We start from the raw sequence: 26,629 nt of genomic DNA, 5'->3' as shown, positions 1-26,629 counted from the left end.
GCCAATGGCAATCGAAGGATTCCAGTGTCACTGCGCGTCACCGACCGCCGACCCGCGGAGGAATCTCTCCAACGCGCGGACCGTCGTCAAGGGGCCCGGACCAAAGTTGCCCGGACTTTGTGCTCAGCATTCGTCGTTCGTCGCATCCCACGGTCGCGCTATGGACCTTTCGGACCTAACGTCTCTAGAGCTCGAAATCCTGGAACGGACAGCTGACATGGGTGCCATATCCTACGATTCGACCCCGATGCGCGACGTCGACGAACGCAGCGCCGCGGGCACCGACTGTGGCAACGACGAACGGCCGCGCCGCGGTGAAGCGAGTCCGCAAGAGCTGGAAGACGCACCCGACGATGGAACCGGGCGGCTTGGGAACACGGACTGGTACGTGGTGCGCTCCATTATACCCCGCTTTAATAGGTAATTGATGCGTGTTTTCTGCGAAGGTGTCTATGTGGTTCCTGCGCGCCGATGGAGACCGTCGTCGAGTGCGTCTGCTGCCGCGAATACCCGGCCGTCGCACGGAAGCAGCAGGGCCGGCAGGGCTGCGTAACGGGCCACCCGGACTTCGAGGCCCTGTGCCTCAACCCTGAGGTGTTGAGGTTGGCCTACCTCAACATGCGGCACTACGGGCAGCAAGGGATGGGCGCAAGTGCCAGCGAGTGAGTACGATGTCATGCTTTGCGCGTGAGCAAACTCACCATGTCTCGGTGAGGACCGTGCCCTCGGCAACTACGTTCACTGTCCGATTCACAGCGTACATACGTACTTGTAATAACTTGTTGTTAGGCTAGATGAACGTTTAGCACCATCCTGGGAAGCGGTCGATGAATTGTTTGTGTTGCCGATAGTGAAATTAATCATAACCCCCACTGTCCAGGCGCAATATAGCGCTCCAGGGAGGCTTTCAAGAGACTAAATGAGAAGCAGCCTGCCTAGTTACCACCCAGTCATTTGTTCAATACAGAAACACGGACACTTCCAACTGCTGTCCCACTATAAACTACACATATTCTTATATGTTCTAAACGAACTGTTCTGACGAGACCGCCCTTTTCGAGCGTTACACTTCTTCCCGTTAGGCCAGATCATGGAGAGCTATTTTTTCTTGCATTTACGGTTATCAGTTTAGATATGTCATTTTCTTGCTCTGTTTAGATGCAATGTTATGCAACAATAGCACTATGAAATATATGACAGTCACATGGCCTCGTCTCTAGTCGAGACGGCCTCGTCTCGTCGAGAGCAATAGAAGGCGACACCTTGGATGTACATATGCTTTGGCGTTGTCCCCATGCCCAATGCTCCCTTACCTCCCTCTTTTTCACCCTTCTCGACCCTCTGACTAGGCAGGCTGGCTCACCCCCCCCCCCCCCCCCCCAGCTTCAACTCGTTGATACACTACTGCTCCTACTGGTACAGCATGTCCATGCTGTACCGGGTGAGCACTGGTGGCCCCAATCAAGCGCCGGACTATGGTGTAACTAATAAAGGTTCCCTCTATCTCTCTTTCTCTGTCTCTCAAGAGAGCAGTGGATATCCCACACGTTTGGCTTTGGCGCAAACGACAAAGATAACGCAGTCCGTGTCAGAAACCCAAGTCTGGCTTGCAGCTTGCTCAAATGGTGTCTCTGAACAGAGCCGAATTAGCGCCTGAAGCCCCTCTACAAGCTCGCAGAGAGCAGGTGGCCGCAAAGGCTTGAAAGTCCTACTTTGTCAACGAGAGGCGAAGATTAACTCACTCCCGAGATTGTATTCGTCTCATGCAGTTTCCTTGCTTTTCTGTCTTAGCATAACTCAACAAAGGGTGAAAGCTACTGCCCTTGTGGGCCAGTCTGAGCGACGGAGCTAAGCACGTGCCAAAATTCCACAGGAGGAGTACTTGAAGACATTACGTTGTCACATGCATTGTTCTTACACGCCCCGATTGGCTTGCTGATGCCGTAGCTTTTGCATTTTCCCAAGTTCGGAAAAACGAAGAATTACTGTTTCCAGATTCTTTCCTGCTAGCTTCATGGACTGGACCAGCACTATGCTACAGAACAACACTTTTGAAGCAACAAATAAATAAGCACGAAGTTATCATATTGACGCAGTAATTCGCAACCGTGTTGGGGAAGGATGCTCCAGTCACTTTGTTTCTCAGAGCTAAGAGTTCAGAAAACTGCATACACCTACTTTATCTTGCATGCACCAATGCCTTGTTGCTATCTTAAAAATGAGCTTAGCTATGCCAGCTAAGTTGATGCTGGGCAATCTTTTTGAGAAGAAACAAACACCAACTGCTTCAAGTGCACTGTCAACGTCGACAGTACAGTTGGCACCTTCAGCTCAGACATCCTCGTTTTTTTACCTGGTCTAGTCTCTGCGTGTGACCTTCAAGCCCATCAAAACAGGGGCCGATATCAAAATGACGAAAATCAAAATGTAAAGGCCAAACATTGAAACGTCGAAAAATAAAATGCCGAACAGCAAAACGCCGAAAGGTGAGAATGCGTACATATCTGATCGCCATATTTGGTACGGTATTGGCAGATGCTAGCTGCACCAGTGTGTTGGAATCATGGAAGTGTCTTCTGCAAAATTAGGAGCATGAAAAATGTGCAAGCTGCGCTCGAAGACGATATCGAGGCAGAAATCAGATTAGAACCTCGCCATCTACCACACAAGAAGCAAAGCATGCGAGAAGAGAGCCTGACAGCCGCTTTGGGCAACTGGGACAAGCTCAACATCCTTAGCTTTCTTTGGGAAATACACACAAACTATTAGATCATATTCAACAAACAAAGAATTCCTCTGGCAGAACAAATGTTTCTTCCACTTTCTCAATCTAGAACCCTGTAGGTTCGTGTTGAACATAATATTTTGGAATTGTTTGGTCTCTGGTACCGGGTGATTCGGCTAATAGAGATTTCGGCGGTTTGTTCTTTCAGCATTTCGATAATGCATCCTTTCAATTTTTGGGTGTCCCAAGCGAGTGCAATGTTCTCTGGTCAAAACAATCAAAAACTTGAGAACGATGACATAGGCACAGATTGCTGTTGAGTCCATGGATGCCACTACGTCTTTCCTCTAGAAGGCAAGTGGAGACTTATATTCCAACCCTATCGGCAAAAGTCATATTCTTTACTCCAGTATCCAAATTGTCAGAAGGGGCTTTAGACGGTGTTTGCATGCTTTTTGGTCAAGAAACTACACAAAAAGGCAGTCATTGAAGGCTCATTGCTCTGGTTCGTGCACCGTTTACAATGCAATGGCAATGCGAACTAGAAACCTTCCATTCGCCCAGCGATGCAAAGTATCCCCCCTCCCCCCCCCACACACACACACCAGCAATGTAAAACACCCCCCTGAAACAAATTTCTGGCTATGCCACTGCAGGCCATGCACTCAAAAAAAAAAAAAATTTCCTCCTTCCCATACTATAATTGTCAAGGCAGTGCAGCCATATGGGGGGCGTACCATACTGATTTACGATTTATTTTTCCGCAGATATTGTCCACTTAGGGGTCGGTAGGTGTGTCGACCTCCTCAACGTAGTCCCCCTGGAGACGAACGCACTGGTTCTAGTAGTGTGGCAGCCTTTCCGTTCCGAGACCACTCTTTGGGAGTGCTTCGCACCCACGCCTGGACAGCCGCTTCGAGTTCACCAGTGTCCATGAAATAGGGTCCTCATAGGTGGTTTTTTTCATGGTGCTGAATGGCTGATGGTCACTGCGGGCTAGGTTGAGGGAGTACGGTGAATGTAGGGATGGGCATTGTCATGCTGCAAGAGCGTACCTGCCGCCCCTTTCCCTGGCAGCTTCTCGTGAATCGCGCAATCACCTGAGGGTAGCCACATACGGGGCGATGTTGATGGTGGTGGCCGGTTACATGCAGTCAATGAGCATAATGCCCTCCGTATTCAGAAAGCCACGCGAGGATGTCTTTGCGGACATTGATGACTCGGAGGCATCTGTCCAGGCGTGGCTGAGACACACTTATAAACAGTGCAGGAATGTGATTGCTGTGCCAATTGCGCCAAACTGCACCAAGGGGCTAACTTTGCTACATCCTGCTACATTTCACCGAAATATGGCTAATCCGTGCCAAGCCTGCGCCAAAGAAGCAATTTTGGTCGCCTTTCATAAACGAAACGAAACTGAGAACCGTAATTGAGCATGCGTAAGCTAGGTCGCACAAGACGCCACCCGACACAAAGTACCCTGTATTAATCGTCTATTTGGTCTTGCATGATTTTTCCCCACGTCTCGCGTTTCGTGCACTCGTCGTCTCAGGAATCTCGTCTCGCGTCTTTTTTTTTTTTTTTAGCGGTAGACACGGGCGTGTGCGGACTCTCAGACGTTAGTGTATCGGGTGCCAAACATGCCGTCATGCTGTGAGACAAAACCACGTTTTTGCGCGGCGGGAGTTACTTTTTGAGCTGAAGCGCTCGCGCGACGTCGTGTGTTGCCGTCCCCACGTCGCTGCAGATATGGCGCTTACTAAACTGAAACGCATCGACATTCCTGCTCTTGTTTAAATCATACGCTGCTATAAAAATCCCTCTCTAACTCAATGACTGCTTGGCAAAGTTTTGATTACTTAGGTTTTTCCTGGTGGGCTTTCTTTCGAGAGGGACCCCGGTACGTGAAAAATCTGCCGCAAAAGAAAGTTGGTGAAGAGAAGTGAGCTAAAGCAAAGAAGGCAATGTCTGCACGCTGAACCCGCACAGCGTGCTTGTTTGTCTCGAGTTCAGTCGTTGCACGAAGCGCTCCAAGAACTTTTTTGACCTTGATTCGCAGTGTCTTGCATCGATACGCTCAGGTTCTTTTTTTCTGTGTGTTTAGCCTGTACCTCGCCTGCCGGCCTGGCAAGCACAAGTCGCTGGACTGTTTATTGTCGTATGCTGGACAGTTACATTTTGCATACTATTTTGGGAACCATGCAGTTGGCGACGGAGCGCGGAGTGGCATGGTTTCGGTTTCGGTCGAACAGCCGTTGTCTCCGCCCGCGCGACGAAGCACGTGTAACTGCAAGCCTGCCGAAGTTGCCCTTACGTGCATGTGAACATCATTGCAACAAAGGCACCAGCCGGGACGCTTGCAATGCGTTGTTTTACGTTTGCTTACTTTTTTTTATAAAAATCTGCCACGTCAAGAATTTTGGCGGTGCCACAAGAGTCCATGTGCGTATGGCAGCTGCCTAATTTGCTGTGCCAAGAGCTGCACAATAGTTTGTGCTCACTTGATTGTCACAAGGGGGGACGCCACAACAGCCACACTTGCATCTGCTCGTTTTCTCTGTCGTAACTTTGCCGGCATCTGACAGCATGACACTTTGGCTCCCGTAACATATTTTGTTGCCACTTTGGGACGGCTTTTGGTCCATAGGAGGTATATAGGGCAGTAAACACCCCAGTCAGAGACATGTCAAGGCGTCCTGCCCTCCAATCCTTCCTAGCTTCGATCCCTTAATCCCCTGATCTAGTTGAAAAGCCAAAATCTCAAGGTGGGGTGATAATTATTGGGTGTCTGGGTCTTGATTTACACTATTTTTGGATGCAGATACCAGACACCCTGAAGCCGGTGGATGATCATCTCGACATGTTCCTTGTGGTGCCAGCAACACTTGCACCGCTGGTGTGGCATTCTTTGCACGCTATGCTGGGATAGTTTTTTAGGAGTGCCATGTCTGGACAGCTTATTCAGAAGCAGGCTGTCGTCGTCGAGATCCATGCTTTTTTTTTAACGGATGATGTTGCAGTGCCCACATGGGTGAGTATGACAGAAAGGATTCGAGATTGGAATAGGTCACCAAACAGTATCGCATCATTTTTCGTTAAAATATTTTTCTAACAACACTATTCATTGAAATAAACACTGAAATTCAAAGTTTCTCGTGCAAGAATGGGGAGGCCTGGGGGTGCTCATATGTATCCCCACTACTCTGATGATAGTAGTGTCACCTCTAAATCAACACAGCATAATGGAAGACATATCGCAGTCTAAAACGGGAAAAAATGTTGATATATGTGTCTTGCAGATGCGTATATGACCAAATAGCAAATGATTACGGTGCCCTGAGCCCTAAGGTATTCAGGACCAATAAACACATGGGGGTGGTAGCAGCTGTCATGGCAAATGGAAGCTGTCAGAATGACATGTTCGGATATTGACACGGATTGTGTCGGAGAGACATGAAATCACAACTGCTGGAGCCACTCCAGTATTGCATGAGCACTTCAGCTCGTATGTTTACACCAAAACTGTTCTGTGCGAGCTTCATAGAACACTCATGGCCAGGCTGCTATTCTCAAATCCCTAATCACCAGTACCAATGCCAAGCTTCGGCAGTGCCAGCAGCACTTTAGACAATGTTAAATTGGGACGTTCTCTGATGAGTTCACATTCCCTGGCACTTGTGTGCAGGAAACCTTTGCAGTAGGTGTGTGCGAATATTGGTTCAAATTGAATAGTATGTTTGCCATAACCTTTGCGCTGCAAAGGGAAGCCGATGCAACCGGCTCTTTTTGCGCTGTTGATGCTAGAAACGACAGTGCACTATTTGATTCAAACCAATATTTGCACACCACTGCTTTACAGGCTTACGAACTGCACTGTTTTGTCCCAAATTAAACAACATCATATGGGGAGCTTTCCACTGTTCTGGATGAATGGCTCCCATTCCCTCTGGCCAGTGCACATAATTTTCATGTGTCCTTCCCAAAACACAGCGATGCAATATTCGTCACCAACACCAATGACAGATATTATCTACAATTGTGAACTGGGACCCTGTGAACTTATTTTATGTATCATGACCACGCAACAGATATTCCTTCCTTGTTAATTCCGGTGTATAACTGGTTGTTGTGTCGATTGGAGTTGGAGGTGCGTTAGGAGAACCAAGGCCTATAGTTTTTTTTTTTTTTTTAAACTCTGGAGCATTTAGAATGAATCTACAGCAGTTCACTTCAATTTGGCTTCCATGTCTAGCCCATCCGACATGGACTGCCAAATAGGGATTCTGCTATGTGATAGCTGGAGTGGACGTAACAGAAAAGCAGAGTATGATTACATGCCTAGAGAAATGAAAACAAGTGTAGAATTTGCCAACAGAGTGATAGGCTTTGCTTCTTACATCCAATCTCTGTCATTGTTCCAGGCACTACAGATTTGCAGCCTACAGGCAGTGTGCCCTGTGGCTGTGGAGCCGCTTGGGAAAGAAGAATAGGCGGCCCCTGCCATCCTGTGTGGTCAAGACAATTAGGGGCAGGTACCCTGCTGACGTGTATGCGGGCTACAGGGATGCAGAATAAATTGCGTTGACCTAGAGACCACGCAACCCCCTTCCCTTGTCTCTTCACCCTCCCTGCATGTGTGTGAAGTCGCTCGTAGCCATGAACGGAATCCTCTAAATCACGTGACCTATTATCTACGATATCACGTGACCATAACTATGATCACATGATCGTAGTCAAACCAAAGCCAGTGCACCTACGTCACATTCAGTCACACGACGAAGCCGCCTCGGTGGCTCCGAGGCGAGAGTGCCGGCCTACGGATCCCCATGTGGCGGGTTCGAATCCCGGCCGAGGTGCCTGCAATCTGATGGAGGTATATTGCGGAGAAGGCAGCTTGGTAATCGAGCTTTCGATTGCACGTCAAAAGATCCCCAGGTGGTCGAAATTAATCCTCGGTCCTCCGCTGGGGCGTGCCAGATGCCCGTCGTTGGTTTGGCACGTAAAACCCCCAAATTTGATTTGAGTCGCACGACCGGATTGCTTCATTTTCCTCCTAGAATCCAAAGGCTGTCATCAAAACTACTAGGGCGTGAGAAGTGCTCATTTGGAACACTAACCTAAGCAGTAAAATTTGGCACCCACTAATACCATTTTAAAGTAAAGATAGAAAAAGCACCGATGTCATGTTCGCACTAACAGTGTTGTGCAGTGTACTTCTACTTTCTTCTGGATCTGTTCTTTCAAATGGAAAAACTGCATATAACATGGAAAAATCTGACTGCATGAAGCTACAAGATGCTTCCCTACATCAGCCGTCTGAGCGTGCCGGTGCGATGAGGCGAAGAAAGGCGAATTGCGATTGCTGCAGTTTTCAGAGGGACGTGGTCGATTGTTCCGAGGGTCTGGATGACGACGTGGCTAACATGACAAACAAATGACGTTCTGCTTGGGTGACTATAGTCCACTTCAATGCAGCGAACGACGGAGAGGAGGTCGCCTCCTCTCCAGCATTCGCTCTACTAAAGTGGAAAGAGGTGGGAGGAGCTTCCACTTCGTTCTTGACCTGTCACCGACTATAGGCATGCTGTAAATTGTATTACTTTTTTTATTTAGAATTCATTGCCAACCTACATTTCATTACTGTACTCTCAACATGTGCTCTAGTATAGACTTTTCCAGTCCAAGCCTTCTGCGAAATCCTTTTTTTACTTGGCTGTGGAATGCTTTTTGAGCATGCACAATAGATCCCCTGCATGGAATATTCTATGCCTCCACAGCCCAGTTACCCTGGATTCTTCCTCCCGGTGGTAAATAGGATCTGCTTATATATTTCAGTGAATACTACGATTGTTAGTTTATATTGTCGTTATAATTGGCAAGTATACCCTCACATCATGCAAATACTTTGAGGAAATGGCACAATTTCGGTCGGGTTTTTAGTTAGGCATAGTGCAGTATTCTAGTTACATCGACCCATGTATTGACCTCACAATGCAGAAATCATCCAGGGGATCACAAAATTAGTACTACCATCGGCATCACTTGTTTTCAATTATGAAATTATTTCCTTTTGGTCATGCAAATTTCTACACCTTCCAGGTTCTGGTACCGAGAAGTCAAGTTGTTGGAAAATTAATGCAGTTTATTTCAATCGTAAGGTTAGCGAATGTGCCTCACTTATTTGCAAGCAGGTCAATAATGACAGAAGACAAATGTTGCAGACGGGGGGAAAACCGTGGTGTAGACTGGAAAATGCAGCACTGTTTTTAAATTGCCATAAAAAACTTCTGTTAATATTTCCAGTGTTATATGCAACCACCCCACTTATGTTATTGCTGCATTACCAGCCTACCTCCTGGATGAAAACCCCATTTATTGAAAACACGGGCGGGCTGCCCCGCCTCGGTGCAGTCTCCACAGCATGTCCGCTCATCAGCACATGAAAAGAAAGATGGATAAGGCATTGTGTTACAGTCTTCAGAAAAGTGTCGGTTGGGTTCCGAAAATACTTCAATTTTCTAAAACTGCTGCGATGGGCTAAGCTTGTGAACTGGGGATGGGATCTCTGGTGCAGAACTACATGCTATTCAAAATAGCACTTGATCCGCCTTCATTGTGGTGTGCCCACAATGAATATGACAATACGGTCACCGATTTCCTCGATCTTGAAAGCTTGCACAAATTATAGCTAGGATCCTGCGTTCTTGAATTTAATTTTTTTTTTAGCAAAATTAGAGGGTGTTTTTTTTTGTTTTGTTTTTTTGAACCATCAATTTGGAGCTTCCATTTATGTACGCAAAGTTCGGAGTCTTTCGGCATTTTCGATGAGGCAAATGAAAGGTAGAAAACAGCACTTTGTGAATTTAGTAAAGCAGTATTTTCATATGAGAGCGCCGTATTCATCTACTGTCGTAGAGGGCCTACCTCATTTTTATTATAAGGGGCTACATGGCAACGGAAGTTGACACTGCAATAAGAGGAGAATTGCAAAAATTGTTCGAAGATTCCGGGAAATATAAAGACTGGTGGGGGACCGAAAAATTGAGTTTTTCAAATGAATCTGAATCAGCAAAATTTTAACGGCTAGTGTTTTTTGGAGTTTATCAGGTTTATCTGAGAACGCAGAACCCTAATTACAGCTAATGGACTGGGAAGAATTATAGCACTGGCCTGTCCTCATCTCCTAATGCCTCTACTGTTGGCACTGATGTGCCAACAATAGAGGTGCACCATGCTGGGCTTGAAAAATCCGGCTTGAGAGGGCAGGTGCCAATGCTTGCATCTCTCCATTACGCTTGATCGTGGCCCTAAAATCAAGCATTATCAATAGAGGAGATCTGCATTTCTGTGAAAAATGATTGCAGACAGATCTAATGTCCTCCTTACTGTCGGTCAGGGTGTCCTAACGGAAAACAATGATCTATTTTGCAGCTCGGCTGTTTTCTCTTGGGTCTGTCTGCTTGCATTCGCCGTACGTTCTGCAAAACAAAGCGGTTATTGCCTACCATGGTAGTTTTCATTAGGACGAGGCTCCTGTGTGCTTACCACTGGCAGCATGAAAGATAGAACCAGGTCTTTGCTTCCTGCTGCTGTCCACCTCGTTGACAGACTTTCCAGCCAACAGTGAAAATTCAGACTTACATAATTACATTCCTAGACATTCCAAGTTGGGCTAGATGGGCGTTCACACTGAAGTTAGTGTCGTCCTCACCGCAAGTTGAGCTGTAGCCTTGAGTCTCGCTGTTTGGTGACTTTTCTGTGAGTCCGACATTGCCACCGGCTAAAGTTCCTTGCCCTCTTTTGAGATAGGCATGCCATGACCAGCTTGATTAGGCCCTAAAATGGAACATTCTCATGAGGAGAGATCTGTATTTCTGTGAAAAATGATTGCAGACATATCTAATGTCCTCCTTACTGTCGGTCAGGGTGTCCTAACGGAAAACGATGATCCATTTTGCAGCTCGGCTGTTTTCTCTTGGGTCTGTCTGCTTGCATTCGCCGTACGTTCTGCAAAACAAAGCGGTTATTGCCTACCATGGTAGTTTTCATTAGGACGAGGCTCCTGTGTGCTTACCACTGGCAGCATGAAAGATCCAACCAGGTCTTTGCTCCCTGCTGCTGTCCGCCTCGTTGACAGACTTTCCAACCTACAGTGAAAATTCAGACTGTTGCATAATTACATTCCTAGACATTCCAAGTTGGGCTAGATGGGCGTTCACACTGAAGTTAGTGTCGTCCTCACCGCAAGTTGAGCTGTAGCCTTGAATCTCGCTGTTTTGTGACTTTTCTGTACTTCGACATTGCCACCGGCTAAAGTTACTTGCCCTCTTTTGAGATAGGCATGCCATGACCAGCTTGATTAGGCCCTAAAATGGAACATTCTCATGAGGAGAGATCTGTATTTCTGTGAAAAATGATTGCGGACAGATCTAATGTCCTCCTTACTGTCGGTCAGGGTGTCCTAACGGAAAACGATGATCCATTTTTCAGCTCGGCTGTTTTCTCTTGGGTCTGTCTGCTTGCATTCGCCGTACGTTCTGCAAAACAAAGCGGTTATTGCCTACCATGGTAGTTTTCATTAGGACGAGGCTCCTGTGTGCTTACCACTGGCAGCATGAAAGATCCAACCAGGTCTTTGCTCCCTGCTGCTGTCCGCCTCGTTGACAGACTTTCCAACCTACAGCGAAAATTCAGACTGTTGCATAATTACATTCCTAGACATTCCAAGTTGGGCTAGATGGGCGTTCACACTGAAGTTAGTGTCGTCCTCACCGCAAGTTGAGCTGTAGCCTTGAATCTCGCTGTTTTGTGACTTTTCTGTGACTTCGACATTGCCACCGGCTAAAGTTACTTGCCCTCTTTTGAGATAGGCATGCCATGACCAGCTTGATTAGGCCCTAAAATGGAACATTCTCATGAGGAGAGCTCTGTATTTCTGTGAAAAATGATTGCGGACAGATCTAATGTCCTCCTTACTGTCGGTCAGGGTGTCCTAACGGAAAACGATGATCCATTTTGCAGCTCGGCTGTTTTCTCCTGGGTCTGTCTGCTTGCATTCGCCGTATGTTCTGCAAAACAAAGCGGTTATTGCCTACCATGGTAGTTTTCATTAGGACGAGGCTCCTGTGTGCTTACCACTGGCAGCATGAAAGATCCAACCAGGTCTTTGCTGCCTGCTACTGTCCGCCTCGTTGACAGACTTTCCAACCTACAGTGACAATTCAGACGGTTGCATAATTACATTCCTAGACATTCCAAGTTGGGCTAGATGGGCGTTCACACTGAAGTTAGTGTCGTCCTCACCGCAAGTTGAGCTGTAGCCTTGAGTCTCGCTGTTTGGTGACTTTTCTGTGACTCCGACATTGCCACCGGCTAAAGTTCCTTGCCCTGTTTCGAGATAGGCATGCCATGACCAGCTTGATTAGGCCCTAAAATGGAACATTCTCATGAGGAGAGATCTGCATTTCTGTGAAAAATGATTGCAGACAGATCTAACTTCCTCCTTACTGTCGGTCAGGGTGTCCTAATGGAAAATGGTGAACCATTTTGCAGCTCGGCTGTTTTCTCTTGGGTCTGTCTGCTTGCATTCGCCGTACGTCCTGCAAAACAAAGCGGTTGCTTACCATGCAAGGCTGTATTAGGACCAGGGTGTAAGATAGACAGGTGGGGAAACGAGAGCCAAATGAGCGACCGGATTGTGTACCCCTCGGTTTTCTTTTTTTCTGTGGCGCCATCGATGTGGAGCACCGCAAACTCTCACTCCAGGTGGGCGACTGGCTAAACTGACGGAGATGGTTTCTCGTGGATTTTCAATAAAGACTGTCGTGCTCTCTGTTTATTTTGCGCACTCTCCCATAAAGTTCCATGCAAATCCGATTCCGATTTTTTTCCTCTCGCCGCAGCGCCATCTGTTGCAAATCGGGGGTACCCGCAAGCAGACGAGTACACAATCCGGTCACGGCGCTGCGGTAGGCTTCTATGGGCCGTTTCCCCACCTGCTTATCCTGCACCCTGATTAGGACCAAGGTCCTGTGTGCTTACCTGCGGCAGCATGGAAGTCCCGACCAGGGATTTGATGCCGTTACTGGGGACTGTGGCCGAACCTGGACATTCGTGCTGCCACGAGTTCCTCTTTTGGAGGCCTTGTGTAGGCTGCAGTCATCGGTGCCGGGAAGACGACGGTGTTGGCCCTCGATGCAGCAGCCAGGGACCGCCACTGTTTGCTGCTCTCCATTGCCTCCTTGATGAGCTTTCCAACATACTCTAGAATTCAAACCTTTGCATGATAACATTCCTAGGCTCTCTGGACAAGGCATTCACACTGCAGTTAGTGTTATACTCACTGTAAGTGGGATCCGTAATCTCTGGTCGTGCTGTGTGGTGGCCCTTTCGTGCTTTTGATGTTACGACCGACCAACGTGGCTTGCCCTCTCGTGTGACGGCTTGGCAGCGGTTTGAGTTTTCGTTGAAATGGAGGATTGCAAGTCGAGTCCTGCAAGATGGTTACATTTCAGTGATGGTAAAGTGTGCCACTTACAAAGAGTGGTTATTCTGGCATCAATCCAATTCCATTATCTGATCATTAGGAAGAGACTGTCAGGTTTGTCGCATTGTAACCAATGGACTGGATGAAAGTGTCCAAACAAAGGAAATGTGATTGTAAATTGGTTGACTTACTTTGCAAGCATGCCTTCTGGGCTGAAAGCCTGGGACTTCGGGGCGAAGTCTATCAGGACGCTGTGGAACGCCTCCAAAGCATATGTCTGGCCATGTGGAGACATCTGTGCAAGGTCCTTCAGGAGCAGTTTGTTGCCAGTGATGCTCTTGAATTGGTTGTAGGCCTGCGAGTCTGAGGATGATACAAGTTTCAGAAAAACCACCTTCATTTGGAAGAACAAAAACATACTGGGATCCATCCATGGTCGTGTTGGCTCTGGCATGTCACCATGGAGGCACCTTCCATAGGTTCCTTCGTGCCCCGAGTGTTTGTTGATGACATGGTTGTGCATGCTGAGCCAGATGTCGATGAGCAGCTTCTCGTCGCCTCCTGCAGCCCTTGCTGACCAGTACATATGGTTTGTAGCTGTCTGGATCCAGATTTGCAGGCCTTGGCATCCAGCCCGTTTGCTTGCTGCTGTCAGCTTCTTTTTCACACCTAAAATTCAGAGTCGTGTCAGGGAAACCTGCAGCGTGATCGCTGGAAAATAAAGGCTACACGAATGGCCTGTTAGGATTGCTTACTTTTGGAGATGTGCCATATGTCAAAGAAGTGGTCAATCCCGGGTTCGTGCGTCTTCATGTGCTTTCGTGTGGCAGGGTGACGGTCAGTCACCAACGATCGGATCTTGATACCTGCACCATTAGGTTTCCGAAGATAGCAAAAGAATAAGTGATTATGCCAATTTGAACAGAGTGCCTGAAAGGCCGCCGAGTAGTGATATACATGAACTAAGCATGAACATACCTTTCTCCTTGAAGAATTGCAGCTGCTTGAGGAGGCCCTCCTTCTCCATGTTGACACTGGCCATGGCCTGTTCAGACTAAAAAAAGGTGTGAAATGAATATTTTACCAAAATAGTGCATAGCAGTGAAGTAACTGATGACATAACACAAGAGAAAGATTATGAGATTGTTGCAACTGGTTCACGTAAATTCGACTACTTGCCTCTTTTAGCTGGACCTGGACAGAGTGTAGAATCTTGTTGATTTGCTCGACGTGGACTGTGTACGTCAGGTACTTGGCACAGAACCCAGGGGAGTCAAATCTCCCGTCAGCAGAGATGTCCACCTCTTTGTTCTGCAACTCGTTGAGAAGTTCTTGTTGCTCTTGCAGCCAGACCTGTTCATGCAGATAAATATTGCTTTAGAAAGGCATGGAGCATACTACAATAGTCCCATCTGTTTATGTATGCATAGTGTAGTGTTGTAGAATGAATGACTGAGTGAAAGAAAAAGGAAAGCACAATGCAGCGAGTTTGAATGTGACTTAGATTGTGCTAGGTTGTGATTTGTGTTTTTATGTTTGTGTATTTCATAAAAGAGGCAGCAGGCCGCCCGTTACCTCGAAGCTGCCCTACCCTTTTCCATTCTGACAACCACCCTCTGTCTCTTGACTCTCACGGGGAACCTGACTCACTCAACCCAATGCCAGACAGGGAACTGCCCCAGGATACTACACATAGCAGAAATAAATTAAAGTATCGTGGATTTAGTAGCCCATGGCACATATGTAACATGATGTATAAAATTTTATCTCTTAGCACTATACCATTGAAGTGGCATACTACAAGAAGATATTTATTCATTTAACCGAAGTGTGACTGGGGCTCCAGTTTTGTACCTCATTGGAAAATTGGGTATATGGGAAAAAAATGCAGTTGCAGTGTCCCGGAATATTGCTCACCTTGTGGATTGCAGGTAGAGCGAAGGCCTTCCGATGCTTGTAGAAGCTCGAGTCGGAGATGACCTGCACGTTCATATGGCGTAGCATCCGCAGCGTAGGGGCAATCTTCACTCCAGAGAAGACCAGGTGGCTGGTCAGCAGTATGTTCCCTGCTGGTCTGCCGTTGACGATGGGCTGGCTTTTCCATGTGCGCACGTGCTCCACAGGGCAGATGCTGTAGACTGTGATCAGTGTGCCGGTAGTTTCGATCGTTGTTTGGCACAGTCTTGAGCACTCTTGGCACGTCTTGAAAAGCTCCCTTAGGCAGCTCTCGAACACCAGAAACTGGCGCTCTTCTTCTGGTGGTGGTGGTGGAGCTGATGCACCATGCTCGATTCTGAAATGGGATCATGTGAAGCATTCTTTACAGATTCTATGTGTTTATATGCACAACTTACCTCTCGTAATCCTCGCTGTGAGACGGAGAGTAGGTTGCGTCAGAGTCTGGCATGTTGCTGGGAACAGGAGATGTGCATTCATATGGCACCCCACTGCTACAAGTGGAGAAGGCAGACTCGGGTGGATGCGACTGTGCAGGCACGTCTGCGACAGGGACAGGTGGCACCACTGCAGGGATGTTTGTTTCAGCAGTACAGTCCCTGAGGGTCATTTCTGCCTCGCAGGGTGCAGGCAGTCTAGTTGCCGAGGCCTGAGTCTGCAAAGGGCACTGTTTATTACACATTTCATATTTTTAAAATTAAAGGGTGCAACTCGAGCACTCCACACAATGCCGTCACCGCGGCAAACATCCTTGATGCCTAGTTTTTTAGCTGATGGCAAACATCCATGAATTGTTTTGTAGCCTTTCCATAGCTTAGAATTTCATGCACTCAACCAAAGCTCTCACTGTAATACAAATCTAAGGGATGCCTCACTCTTTATATTTGTTTTTATAACTTACATTACCATCTATATTTTCAGTCTCTAGCTCAGCAACAATAAATGTTCATGTCGCGATATGATGTCACATTACATACATACGTAAAGCTGCAGCTTGACATGTATTTACCAACCACTGAAGGAAATGCAACCAACGAGCACTTATAGCCGCAAGTGGGAAACATACAGCAACTGCCATGAGTTCTCAGTGTCCAGAAGTGCCACCAAGCAACAAAATCATGGCGTGCATTTGCTATGTGCATACAAATTTGCAAACGCGGGTTTGCACGCAATCGTGGGTGCAGGATTGTGAGAAGAAAAAAAAAACTGAGTTTGCTCACAAGAGTAGATATAAAAGAAAACCTGCTTGTTAGTAGTCACGGACACTTGGAACTTTGCTAAGCTGATACGAAAGGGTTCCTGTCTGTAAACAAGCTGGGAAAACATGTATTGACTTTGGGTGGGTCAATAGCAGAGGGGGGTGGTGATGGTGGTACCATTAGAGGCGATTTATGACTCTGTCCTTTTATCTTATTTGTTCGTGTTTTCTTTTTACAAATGAGTTCGATCCTGCAGATGGTGCATGCTGATAGGGTTCTTCGTTTTCGGGTAAAACCCAATAATACCTAATTTTTCTCCCCCGAATAGTTCTGATGAAAATCGGGTTAAACCCGATTTCTCCCCGAAAAGCAGTGTTGAAATCACCTGACTTGATAGAAAATATGAACCATTCTGGATCTGTTTAATTCCTTGGTCATCAGTTGATGGTTACAATTTTCTTCGATTTGCGTGACCTCCGCAAAGATTCACTTCAGAGCCGATCAGAAGGTAGAAACATATCCTATGCCTATATAATATATTTTGTTTACTTTTGTTCATGTAAATAACACATTGCACGTATTTGTAATTGATAAAGAAATCCCGAAAAAAAATCCGAATTTCGGAATGGTTTCTGGAAAAACCCGATTTCTTCCCGATTATCGCCCGGAAAAATAGCGCCCGATTTTTCCCCCCCCGATTTTTGAAAAATATAAAACCCGAAAATGAAAACCCCATGCACCGCACCATTCGCGCGATAAGCTCTCGAGCCGCTAGTCCGGAACATTAGGCACCACTGATCGACTTGACGAATGCCATGTGGATTCCCATGTTACACAAATGCCTCCTCAGTTCTTAGTTCAGAATATAGATACCAGAAGCAGCCGCACTGCGCAACGCAGAATGCCATGTTCGTGACACTCCCAAAAATATTTGAGCCATCGAAAAACTCACCACGACTTTTTGGCGCTTTGGGGGAGGATCGTCGGTCTCATCGGCGACGGGAAGCAGAAGCGTCGGCACAGCATCTGATCGAAGACAGAAACGACGCAGGTCGTCCTTTCGGAAAGCAGTCGGCTCGAAATGTTCGGCACAAAAACGGGGAATGAGAGGCAGGTTCTCAATGTCGTGCCCTCGCCCGGCGCAGCGTAACCACGCAGTCCTTCGTGGTTCTTTCTCCGGCAAAGAGAAGAATCGCAAGCCCTTGCGAACGTTCTTCCCAGTTTGATGGCGGCACGTCTTGACGAAACAAACGTTCGGCATTTCAGGGAAATCGCTCACTCAAAGGATAAAAGAAACTACTGCAATACGCAGTCGCATTCCACAGATGACAAGGAAAAGTTTGACTCATTCACGTGGAAGGATCGCAAAGCTGGCTTCGGAGTCGGGATCCACGGGAAGAAGGAACACGTGTGTCGCAAACGCACGCTTGCACACGCCCCGGGAAGCAGACGACCCGACGCGCCGACACATCACCCCCTAGCAACAAGCTTGCGGGGAGAAAACATAGTTCGCTGGCTTTGGAACGATAATTGCAAACTATGTTTCCCGCACCACAATCAGTTTACGTTTTTCTCAAACTCTAATTTACAACAAGCTTAAAAAGTATTGCAATAATAACGTTCGCATTCACCGCGAGATGCAGCATTTCCATTGGTCAAGTTTTAGCGATGGCCAGGGAATGGGCGATTGTCTTTCAAGAGAAAATAGTAACGATATATTTCTACTGCCATTTACTTAATAAACGGTTTTGTACTCTAAAACTTTGTATACATATTAACTTGCACCTACTACGCAATATAACAACATAAACAGACGATCGCAGAAAGCTCCGGAGGGCACCTTTAACGCTATCTCCATGGAAGTTACTCTTTCCCGACCGCTTCTTTCGATGATACTCTACCTTAACCCTTCCTCGACCTCGAGAGTAACTGTAACGAGAGTTAGTTTCTCCTCGCGATATCACGGGCTGTCGATAGATGGCGCCGCTATGGGTTCGGCGCAAGTTCGACGCTGTTCGGCGCAGGTATTTTTTTCGTTTTCTCGGGGAAACCTTTTTTTCCTATCCGCTTTTCTTTTTTTTTTTCTTCTTTTTTTTTGGGGGGGGGGGGAAGATGGGGCAAGGATGTTTTAATAAATGAGTTGGTACAGCCTGCCTTGACGGGTTTATATTTCAGTATTTATTAACTTAATTATTACCTGCGGCAGGAAGATCATTGGAGCGGGGGACACTCCTTTATCCAAGCAATAGGCAATTAATGTTTTTGCTAGACAGATATATTAAACAATAAACATATAGATCAGTGTGTAAACGGGTGTATGAGCGGATGCTGACGCGCGTGTGCGATTATGTTTCGTTACATAAGTGCCTATGTAGCCCAGAGATGTTTTTGGGGCATTGTTATATTTTTGGGGGGTCGTTTCAAGTTACTGCTGAGCCCGACCTCACTGATCGTAGGAACAGGTATATGTATAAAAAAAGTATTTTTTCCACATTCGCATTAAAAGCAAGCAAAGAGGAAAACCTCCCTTCGTGACAGAAGAGGTCGGCTTCGCGCGGTCTATTGCATACGCCACGTGACGACCATTTCATGAAGCGTCGCCCTAAACACGGCGTTCGTTTCGAAGCCATGTATAGGTTCGAAAAACCTATACATGGCGGCAAGCCAGGTTTATGGTACGTGACACTAGGGGCTCCCTTATTTTCACCGCCTTGGAGAAAATAAACGACGGAGCCAGAGCGTTTGGAAAAGTTGTTAGCGATGATTTCCAAACTTGTTATGCGGTCTTTGTTTTGAGTCATTAAATAAACTTGGCTTGACTACTACCTTTTTTTTTTTCAATATTTACATTTTACTTTCCGAAGCGCGGGAGTCGATCAGTCTTTTGCTCTGTTCAAGAAAAGCTCTGGGGGGTTAAACCTTTAACTCTGCACAGTTTGCTACATCCTTTAACTGTTTTAACCTCGCTCTCCGGAGCTCCCTTGACAGGAAGGTTTTCGATGTAAGGGAACATTCAAGATCGCTGCTCTTTTCCGCTGTTCATCAAACAGTTCCTAATGTACAGCGGAAGCACCGTGTAGCATTCCGGATATCGATATTTGTGGTACGGATCTCACTGGCTTTAAATATAGATACATTAGTGTGTATTACAGAAGTCTTATTTCGCTGTCCAACAGAGCCACATTTAAACTGCCATTGACGGGTTCACCTTACGTTCGGTTGATTCTACACAGCAAGCGATAGCTCAATTATTTTGGGAAGAACGTAGACTGCTCTATGTCGCCCTACGAAAAAGCATGCTATGTCGCCCTACGAAAAAGTATGCTTTTCGCATACTAAAGAGTATGCGAAAAGATAAAAAGTATGCTAAGCTTCTTATGTTCAATGTCCCCGAGGTACGAAACACGGACGACAGAAGCTCAGTTAAAATGAATGAGCGAAATTGTCTGTATGTTCTGTAACTAGCGGTAGCTTCCTCGATCTAGCATGGCCTTTGAAAAAGCCTGTGTCTAGAGTGCCGTGGTACTCTTGCCAAGCGTTCAAGTGCCCACGTCCGATGGCACTCTAAGCACGCATTGGAGTGCAATCCGAAGGCCCTAAATGGGCTCTACAGAAGACGTGGGTCAGCGCGTCCCGAGAAGCATAGCCTGCCGCATCCGTAAGCTAAAGAAATCCGATTTACAAAAAATTTTTCACCATCGAAGTGCTTCGGAAGTGAGGGAAGTGTCGCAAGCGGAAATTTAGAGGACCCAGAGGAAATTAGAGAGTAAATAAATTTAGAGGAATTTAGAAGATAAATAAATCTGTCTTTTAAAGACAGCCAAATTTACTTATATGCTTGGTCTTGGTACCAATCCAGCCAGCTGAAAGTCATGATGTGGAAAGATTGTGAACTTTAATTTGGTCTCCTGTGTTTGTTAGTTACCGAATCGACAACAAACCAGCACCGACCAGCCAGCTCTTTTACGACGCAAATAGTTTCACGAAAAAACTTAAAAAAAAACTTCGAAAAAACAAATAAATAAACACAAAAAAGATGGTGTGGAATGGGCATGCTGCGGACACTAAAGTTCGTTAATATTTTTTTCTAATTTTTTTTTTTTTTTTTTTTTGTATGGAGCATTAGTGCAAGCTGGGTGCAAGGTGCGCAAGGAACGAGCGAGGCGCCCGTTGAGTCCGGATTCCCTGGATTACCGCCTTCGGACGCACACGCTGTCCTCAGTTGCCACACAAAGCCTTTAGTCATGGATCGGGGACTTTATCCCCCGTAAGCTGACAGCGCGGTGGAAACTACGTGCTTGTTAGACCGTTTGACTGTCAGTCTCGCACCACGTGATCACCCCTTCTCCGCATACACACGCGAGGCGAGCGAAATCAAGCGATAGGAGTCAGGCCACTGAATGGTTGGCTAACGCTTAGCTTCACCGCATTGTCAACTTAGAGATGAACGAAATAAGAGCTCACCTCTACAATCAATTTCCGGCCTGTTATCGCCTGACATCACTTTCTGCGCGCGAAACCTCCAACCTTGAAAGCAACAAGATCGTTTTGCCCACGAGCAAGCTTCCCGGAACTTTAGAACGGATGCCTTGCGAACGATGGGGCCTAGGAAGAGTAGCGCTGCCATATTTTATTTTTTTAATTCTGTTTTTGATTTCACGAACGGTTTCGGAATATATGACCGAATACCGTTTTGGCATCTCCACAGAACTAAGATTTAGTGACACTATGAATGTTAACCATTTTGTTCTTAGCTCGAGACTGAGGCAGGAAAAGAGGAAAGTTTCAAAGTAGAAGAAAAATGAACAGTCGAGGACACGTCCTCGACTGTTCATTTTTCTTCTACTTTGAAACTTTCCTATTTTCCTGCCTCAGTCTCGGGCTAAGAACAAAATGGTTAACATCCTCCAGCTCGCCTGCGCAATCACTACATTATCATTTATTACTATGAATGTGTCATTGATAGTAGGTATTCCATGCGCAATTATGCATAAATATATAGGACTACGATAATTTATTTGTTATGTTTGTGAACACGAAAAATACATAAATGAATTAATTAATATATTTATAAAAGTATCTGTTTCACATTTTTTCTCAAGAAGGTCTTTCTGGCGCGCTTCATGGGTAACAACACAATCATTTAAGTACTAACGTGTGCACTTATATGGCAGAATTTTTTTTTATTTTTACACAAAAGAACGTTACGTTAATTTACCTTAATTACTTTTCTCGATTAAATTTTCCCTATAATAAGGGACGTGCTTAAATGCATATATGCTTCTGTGCAACCCTGCTGTCATTGCTGCCAAGAAAAGCAAACATCTTTTTGATAGGACAGGTCAGGACTGCTTATATTATAAATTTGAAATAAACACCCGTGCCAAAATCACCGGTGCATTTCCAATGAGAGGGGCCGCCATCCCGTGCTCGCCTGGCGTATAAATGATCAGTGACTCGTCATTCGTAATCTATAGATAGTATTTCGGATGAAAACATTATTTCAAAGCAAATGAGGGCGAAATTACAGTCGATGTGCCAGAGTGAATCGTTAATTAAACAAGAGTCCCACCTACACCAAATCTATGACGTCGCGCTTAGGCGGTGGTGCAGCCTGTTGAACGGAGCATGGCCGAACGCTTCACACTTCGGAAAATGGGTACATGCAGCGCGTCGTGCGCGGAGCTCTTGTGTGCAAACGCGTGCTTGTTTACACGCAATGAGTTGGTGTACACTCGATTCAAAGGTCAAACTGTTCGTGAGAGATTATTCGGAGTGAAGTCGGTCTGCCTTTCAAGATTTGCGACACTGGTTCACGCTGTACATGAGACACGCGTAGCTGGTGCAGCACGACCGCTAACCTGAGTTCGTTAACGTGCATCACGCGCTATACTTAGTTTCACCTGCGAATGAACCGCAGATGCTGTTTCAGTGCTTGTGCATCCGCGAGCGCTCGTGTGCCCGCCGAGGCGTCATCCAAAACAATTAGCTCGCGCTTTCAGCACGTGTGACCAACAATGGTCCATGCTGAGGTGAGACGAAGTATTCCTGGTGTTCATAGCACGTTCTGCAGAATGAGCTTGCGCTCCTCGTGCTCCTAGCTCCAACCAGTCAGCGACTCGCGCGGGCTAGCGCGAAATCCTCCCTTTGAAACAGAAATTTCTAGCGCAAGCGGTCATTCCGCGAAAACACCTCTGAAGGCTGCACTTTCGTGCCGGTAGCCTTCGCTGTTTAAGGACAAGCTTCGGGCACGTGCAGCATTCGCGCGGAAATATATTTTGGTGTTGTAGTAGTATTTTGAAGTGCAGGAGAAAAGCTGGAAGCCACCCGCATCTATTTTACGAGCAGAGTGCTCGCGAAAGTAGCGTAAGTACTTTTAACGTAAGCTATCACTTTTAGAAACAGATTGTAATTGTTTGAATAATCTTCTATCTGTTCTTTTTTCCCAAAAAATTGATTCGTGATTGGAGTGATCTCCTAGAATACCGGTCACCAGTGATACCTGTATAGTGCCATATTGGCGTGACATTTGAGTGCTGTGCTCTTGATGCATCGTGTTCCTTTTTATTATTCCTGTTTTTTTTGTTTTTTTTTTGCAATTTGACAACTGGACTTTTATGTAGTCGGACGCTGTGTTTCTCTATCTGTGACAATTTAATAGTTTATGTACGAAATTAATCCCTAAAATAATGCCCTCTGCTCACTGTAGGCATTTTATAAATAAATAGAACAAATAAATATCCGCGGGAAGGGTGCGCTAATAACTGAATGAATAATTTTCGATTAGTCTTTCAAAGGTTGGTATTTTACGGCAGTTAATCATTCAAATATTAAGCTGAGATCTGTTTTTGTAGTGAAGGCAAGTGGAACCGTTCGAGGGTTTTAGAGATTCGAAGAGCTATCGCTGTAAAATGGTAAACACTCTCCAATGTACTTTTTTTTTTGTTTTGTTCGGACATGTTGGTTTGAATATATTTACTGTGGCGGATGCTTTCAACGCGTGAGCTCTTGTTTATTGGGGGCATTCGTTCAGTAGTGCACCCGCTCTCTCTTGCCTCGGTATTACGTATATCATATGATAATTAACCCCTCCAACTAGCAATCCGGAAAATGGGTTTTATCGACGTGTTTGATCCGCTATGGCAATCAGTTTGTTGGAGGATGCTTCATCGACAAAATCGTCTCGTCGACACTGCGCTGTCCCATCTACGGTTTCATCAAAACGAGCGTTGTGTCGTTTCACAACATAGCTTGCTTTGCGATAGCATTTATGGGCGAGCCCTGCGCACTTTACGCGTCCGTAACGGTCCGCCGGTCGGTCGTCTGTAACCATACAACAGATTGGAGCCACCACGTAACCACAGTGGAAATAGCGCTCCATATAATAGTCACAAGGTCACGTGACTATAATCCGTGCGGGCGATGTAAACATCGTCACTGATGAATCCATGAATCCCGAACAAGAGCTCTGCCGGACAAAAGCTTTTCGATGACCCGTACGAAATCTCAGCACTTTTTTTCCAGAGACCCGGATAAAAGTACATCCTTTTTTGACTACACATGAGCAAAGGGTTAATGAAGAATTTCTTTTATTTTATTGCCGATCTTGATATGAAGACCGTATCTTTGTTTCTGGAAACCGAAAACTACGATAAGAAATGTCTCGATATGGGCTCATCGGGGCCGCCAAATGGGGCTGCCGATGTCTGCGTCAATGCCTCGTCATTCCGTCGCGACCAAATGCGTGGGACCTTTCGCTCCAGATTATTATGTTGACTTTACGACCTCGAGAGAAAAGCTTCGTGCTCTAACTACGGGTTTATGAACTCCATTTCGTGTCCAGTGAAGAACCCCGTTGCGATTGACAGGACAAGAACATATTCTGAAGCGTGGTTATACAAGGACGGCTCTATGACTTTACGGCACTACTGCTGCCACAATAACACTCTGAATGCCTCCAACATGGCACCAAGGCACTGATAGCAGACGATAACGTCGTGTTTGGTTTAGAGTTTAGCCGGAAATAACGTCAGCTGCAAAACGCAAAACGCAAAAAAAAACAAAAAAACAAGCGAGCACAAAGAAGTTGCCAAATGCCCCACGACTGACACCCCACCCTTTAGCCCCCCCTTTAAAAGGCTAGCTTGATCAGAAGCCCATGACTCGAATCCCCAGATCATACGGCCGGGTCCTCACCGTGACGGCTGAGCCTTCTGCTTTTAATTAAGAGACAGTAAGTGTGCACGCGAGCGTGTGTCACGTAATCATGCCGTCATTTGTAGACCCTCAACATATTAGGTTAAGACATGGAACAATGCTGGTTGAAGCTCGCACAGGGATTCTGCACGTGAGGCTATAATGCTACACCCGTACGATCGCCCACATGTGGTTGGTATTTTAGACTACCGATCTGGCGCAATCCACATGTTTGCGTGCATGTTCTTTTTTTTTTTTTTTGGCGGGCATGTTTTGTTGTTTTGTTTATTTTGAGGCATTACCTAGTTAGCTTCGCTGGTGCTCCGAGGCAACGCGAAAGTGGCTGACGATTTTCTTGAAAATCATATTGCCTCTTTTTTTTTTTTTTTCGTTGGGAGACATTTGATTTATCATTCTCTTTTTAATTTTGACATTAGGCTTCAAGCTGAGTTCGCAGCGTCGTGTCTGCCAGACTCTTTTTGTCTTCTTGCTCTAGAGCTGTCATGTTTAAGCAATCTCTACCACATTGGTTTTTTGGATACCCGGCAAGCAAATACCAACAGAGACAAACGAAAGAATTCGAGCGCCCTTCTCCCGCACGGAAAGGGGGGGGCGGGGGGGGGGGGGGGGAAGGCGCACGCACCGACGGCCTCAAAACGGAATGCTTACAAGGTCGCTCGGCCTGGTGCAAGAACTCGTCCTTTCCCTGGGAAAGGGCTAGAGAGAGAGGGTGATGAGAGAACAGTTCCCCTCCCGTTTTCCCCACACTGCCCTACACTAGGGTGCCTTCATGTGCGCTTCGCATAGGGTGATGCCAACCGCCTGTTTCCCTTTCCCACACCCTCGTCCACCGCCATTTTGTTCCTCTCATTGTTTTCCCGTGCGCCGGAAAGTGGTCTTTGTGTCCATCGGTAATCTCATCCGAGGGGGAAAATGCTAATCCTCCCTCCGTGGGTTCCACAACGCTGCTCCGAACTTCTGAGATAAGGTGCTTGTTTCCGGGAGGGTTATAAGCCCCCCGGATTACCGCCGAGGAACAAAATGGCTGCTGGTTTGTCGGCGAGTGGTATTACAAAGGATGGCATCACCCTAGCAAAGCGCACATGAAGGCTCCCTACCCTACACCATCACCAATCTCTTCTAATCTCTTCTTTGCAAGCGAAGAGGACTCGTCCTTGAAGGAGGACTCCCTTCATTTCTAAGCTGACAGTGTCGAGCGAGCTAAGCGCCCACCGGACCAGTTATCACCTGCCTCGCTCTCTGCGCGTGGTTACAGGAGGGAGCGTGATCACGTGGTTAAAGACAGACGTGCGATCAGTTCACCGGGCACCCCTTAGCTTTCTCTACACTTTCAGCTTAGGAGTGACGGAGCCCAGCACGCAAGACACACACACTAAAAAAAAAGAAAAAAAAAAGAGACGAAAGCGTTGAGAGGCGCGCGCGGGCGCGCGCGGCAAAACCAGGCAAAACGCCGACGCCGTCGAGGCGAGATCTCTTTGCTTTAGGGCATTTCGCCATCGGAGCGGCGTAGGGAGGCCTCCCCGAAAGCCGGCGCACTCAGCTCGCGGATGAAGACGTCTGTCACGTGATGTTTACTGGGCGCACCAGGGCGCACCGTCGACACCGCTGCGTAGGCTCGCCGACGGCAGCTCTTCCGTGACTTCGTTGCCGCGACCTCTTGTCACCATTCAACCGCACTTAAAAGGTAAGTAGTTCATTTTCGCATGAGCCTTGAGAGATAATCGAAGTGCAGAAGGAATGAAAGACGCGTAACTTAACGCGATAGCGCGTGTTGTGTCAGAAAGCGCGCTCAACCTTGTTGCTTCTGCTTTCCCCACTCAGTTGCACGAGGGCAACGCATCCTCGCATGAGACTCGACTCGATTGATGTGTCCAGGACAAGGGCTCATATCCATGGGAGTTCGGTTTGCTCTGGTTTCTTCCAAACACTTTTTGTTCGTACCTTTTCGCTTTCCGGCGCCGTAAGAAGAACGGAAGAAATCGAAAACACTGAACCGCACTCGTTGAATAATTACGATGGGCGCTCTCGCGTGCTGAAATTTAAAGA

The 26,629-nt window shown here is 46.6% G+C and overlaps 1 protein-coding gene and 2 long non-coding RNA genes across 3 annotated transcripts; 1 reads left to right on the top strand and 2 right to left on the bottom strand.

The window, feature by feature from the left end:
- Positions 1-606: 606 nt before the first annotated feature.
- Positions 607-7,465, top strand: LOC120835987. Its single transcript, XR_005714790.2, has 3 exons — positions 607-662; positions 5,547-5,756; positions 7,147-7,465. It is a non-coding gene; the product is annotated as an uncharacterized LOC120835987 (long non-coding RNA).
- Positions 7,466-8,940: 1,475 nt separating this feature from the next.
- On the bottom strand, positions 8,941-10,379 carry LOC115324026. Its single transcript, XR_005714788.2, has 3 exons — positions 10,271-10,379; positions 10,112-10,203; positions 8,941-10,032 (listed from the first exon to the last, which is right to left on the bottom strand). It is a non-coding gene; the product is annotated as an uncharacterized LOC115324026 (long non-coding RNA).
- Positions 10,380-12,263: 1,884 nt separating this feature from the next.
- On the bottom strand, positions 12,264-17,771 carry LOC115312434. The gene is made up of 11 exons (XM_040206190.3): positions 17,319-17,771; positions 15,566-15,822; positions 15,129-15,504; positions 14,391-14,564; positions 14,190-14,265; positions 13,967-14,077; positions 13,632-13,880; positions 13,403-13,574; positions 13,069-13,217; positions 12,767-12,988; positions 12,264-12,324 (listed from the first exon to the last, which is right to left on the bottom strand). Exons 1-10 carry the CDS (start codon positions 17,625-17,627, stop codon positions 12,807-12,809), a joined length of 2,055 nt encoding a protein of 684 aa, XP_040062124.2. The 5' UTR covers positions 17,628-17,771; the 3' UTR covers positions 12,264-12,324; positions 12,767-12,806.
- Positions 17,772-26,629: the final 8,858 nt, after the last annotated feature.

Source organism: Ixodes scapularis, unplaced genomic scaffold (genome assembly GCF_016920785.2).
Source record: "Ixodes scapularis isolate PalLabHiFi unplaced genomic scaffold, ASM1692078v2 ptg001545l_1__unscaffolded, whole genome shotgun sequence".
Classification (NCBI taxonomy): Eukaryota; Metazoa; Arthropoda; class Arachnida; order Ixodida; family Ixodidae; genus Ixodes; species Ixodes scapularis.
This window is presented reverse-complemented; position numbering and strand designations above follow the sequence as displayed.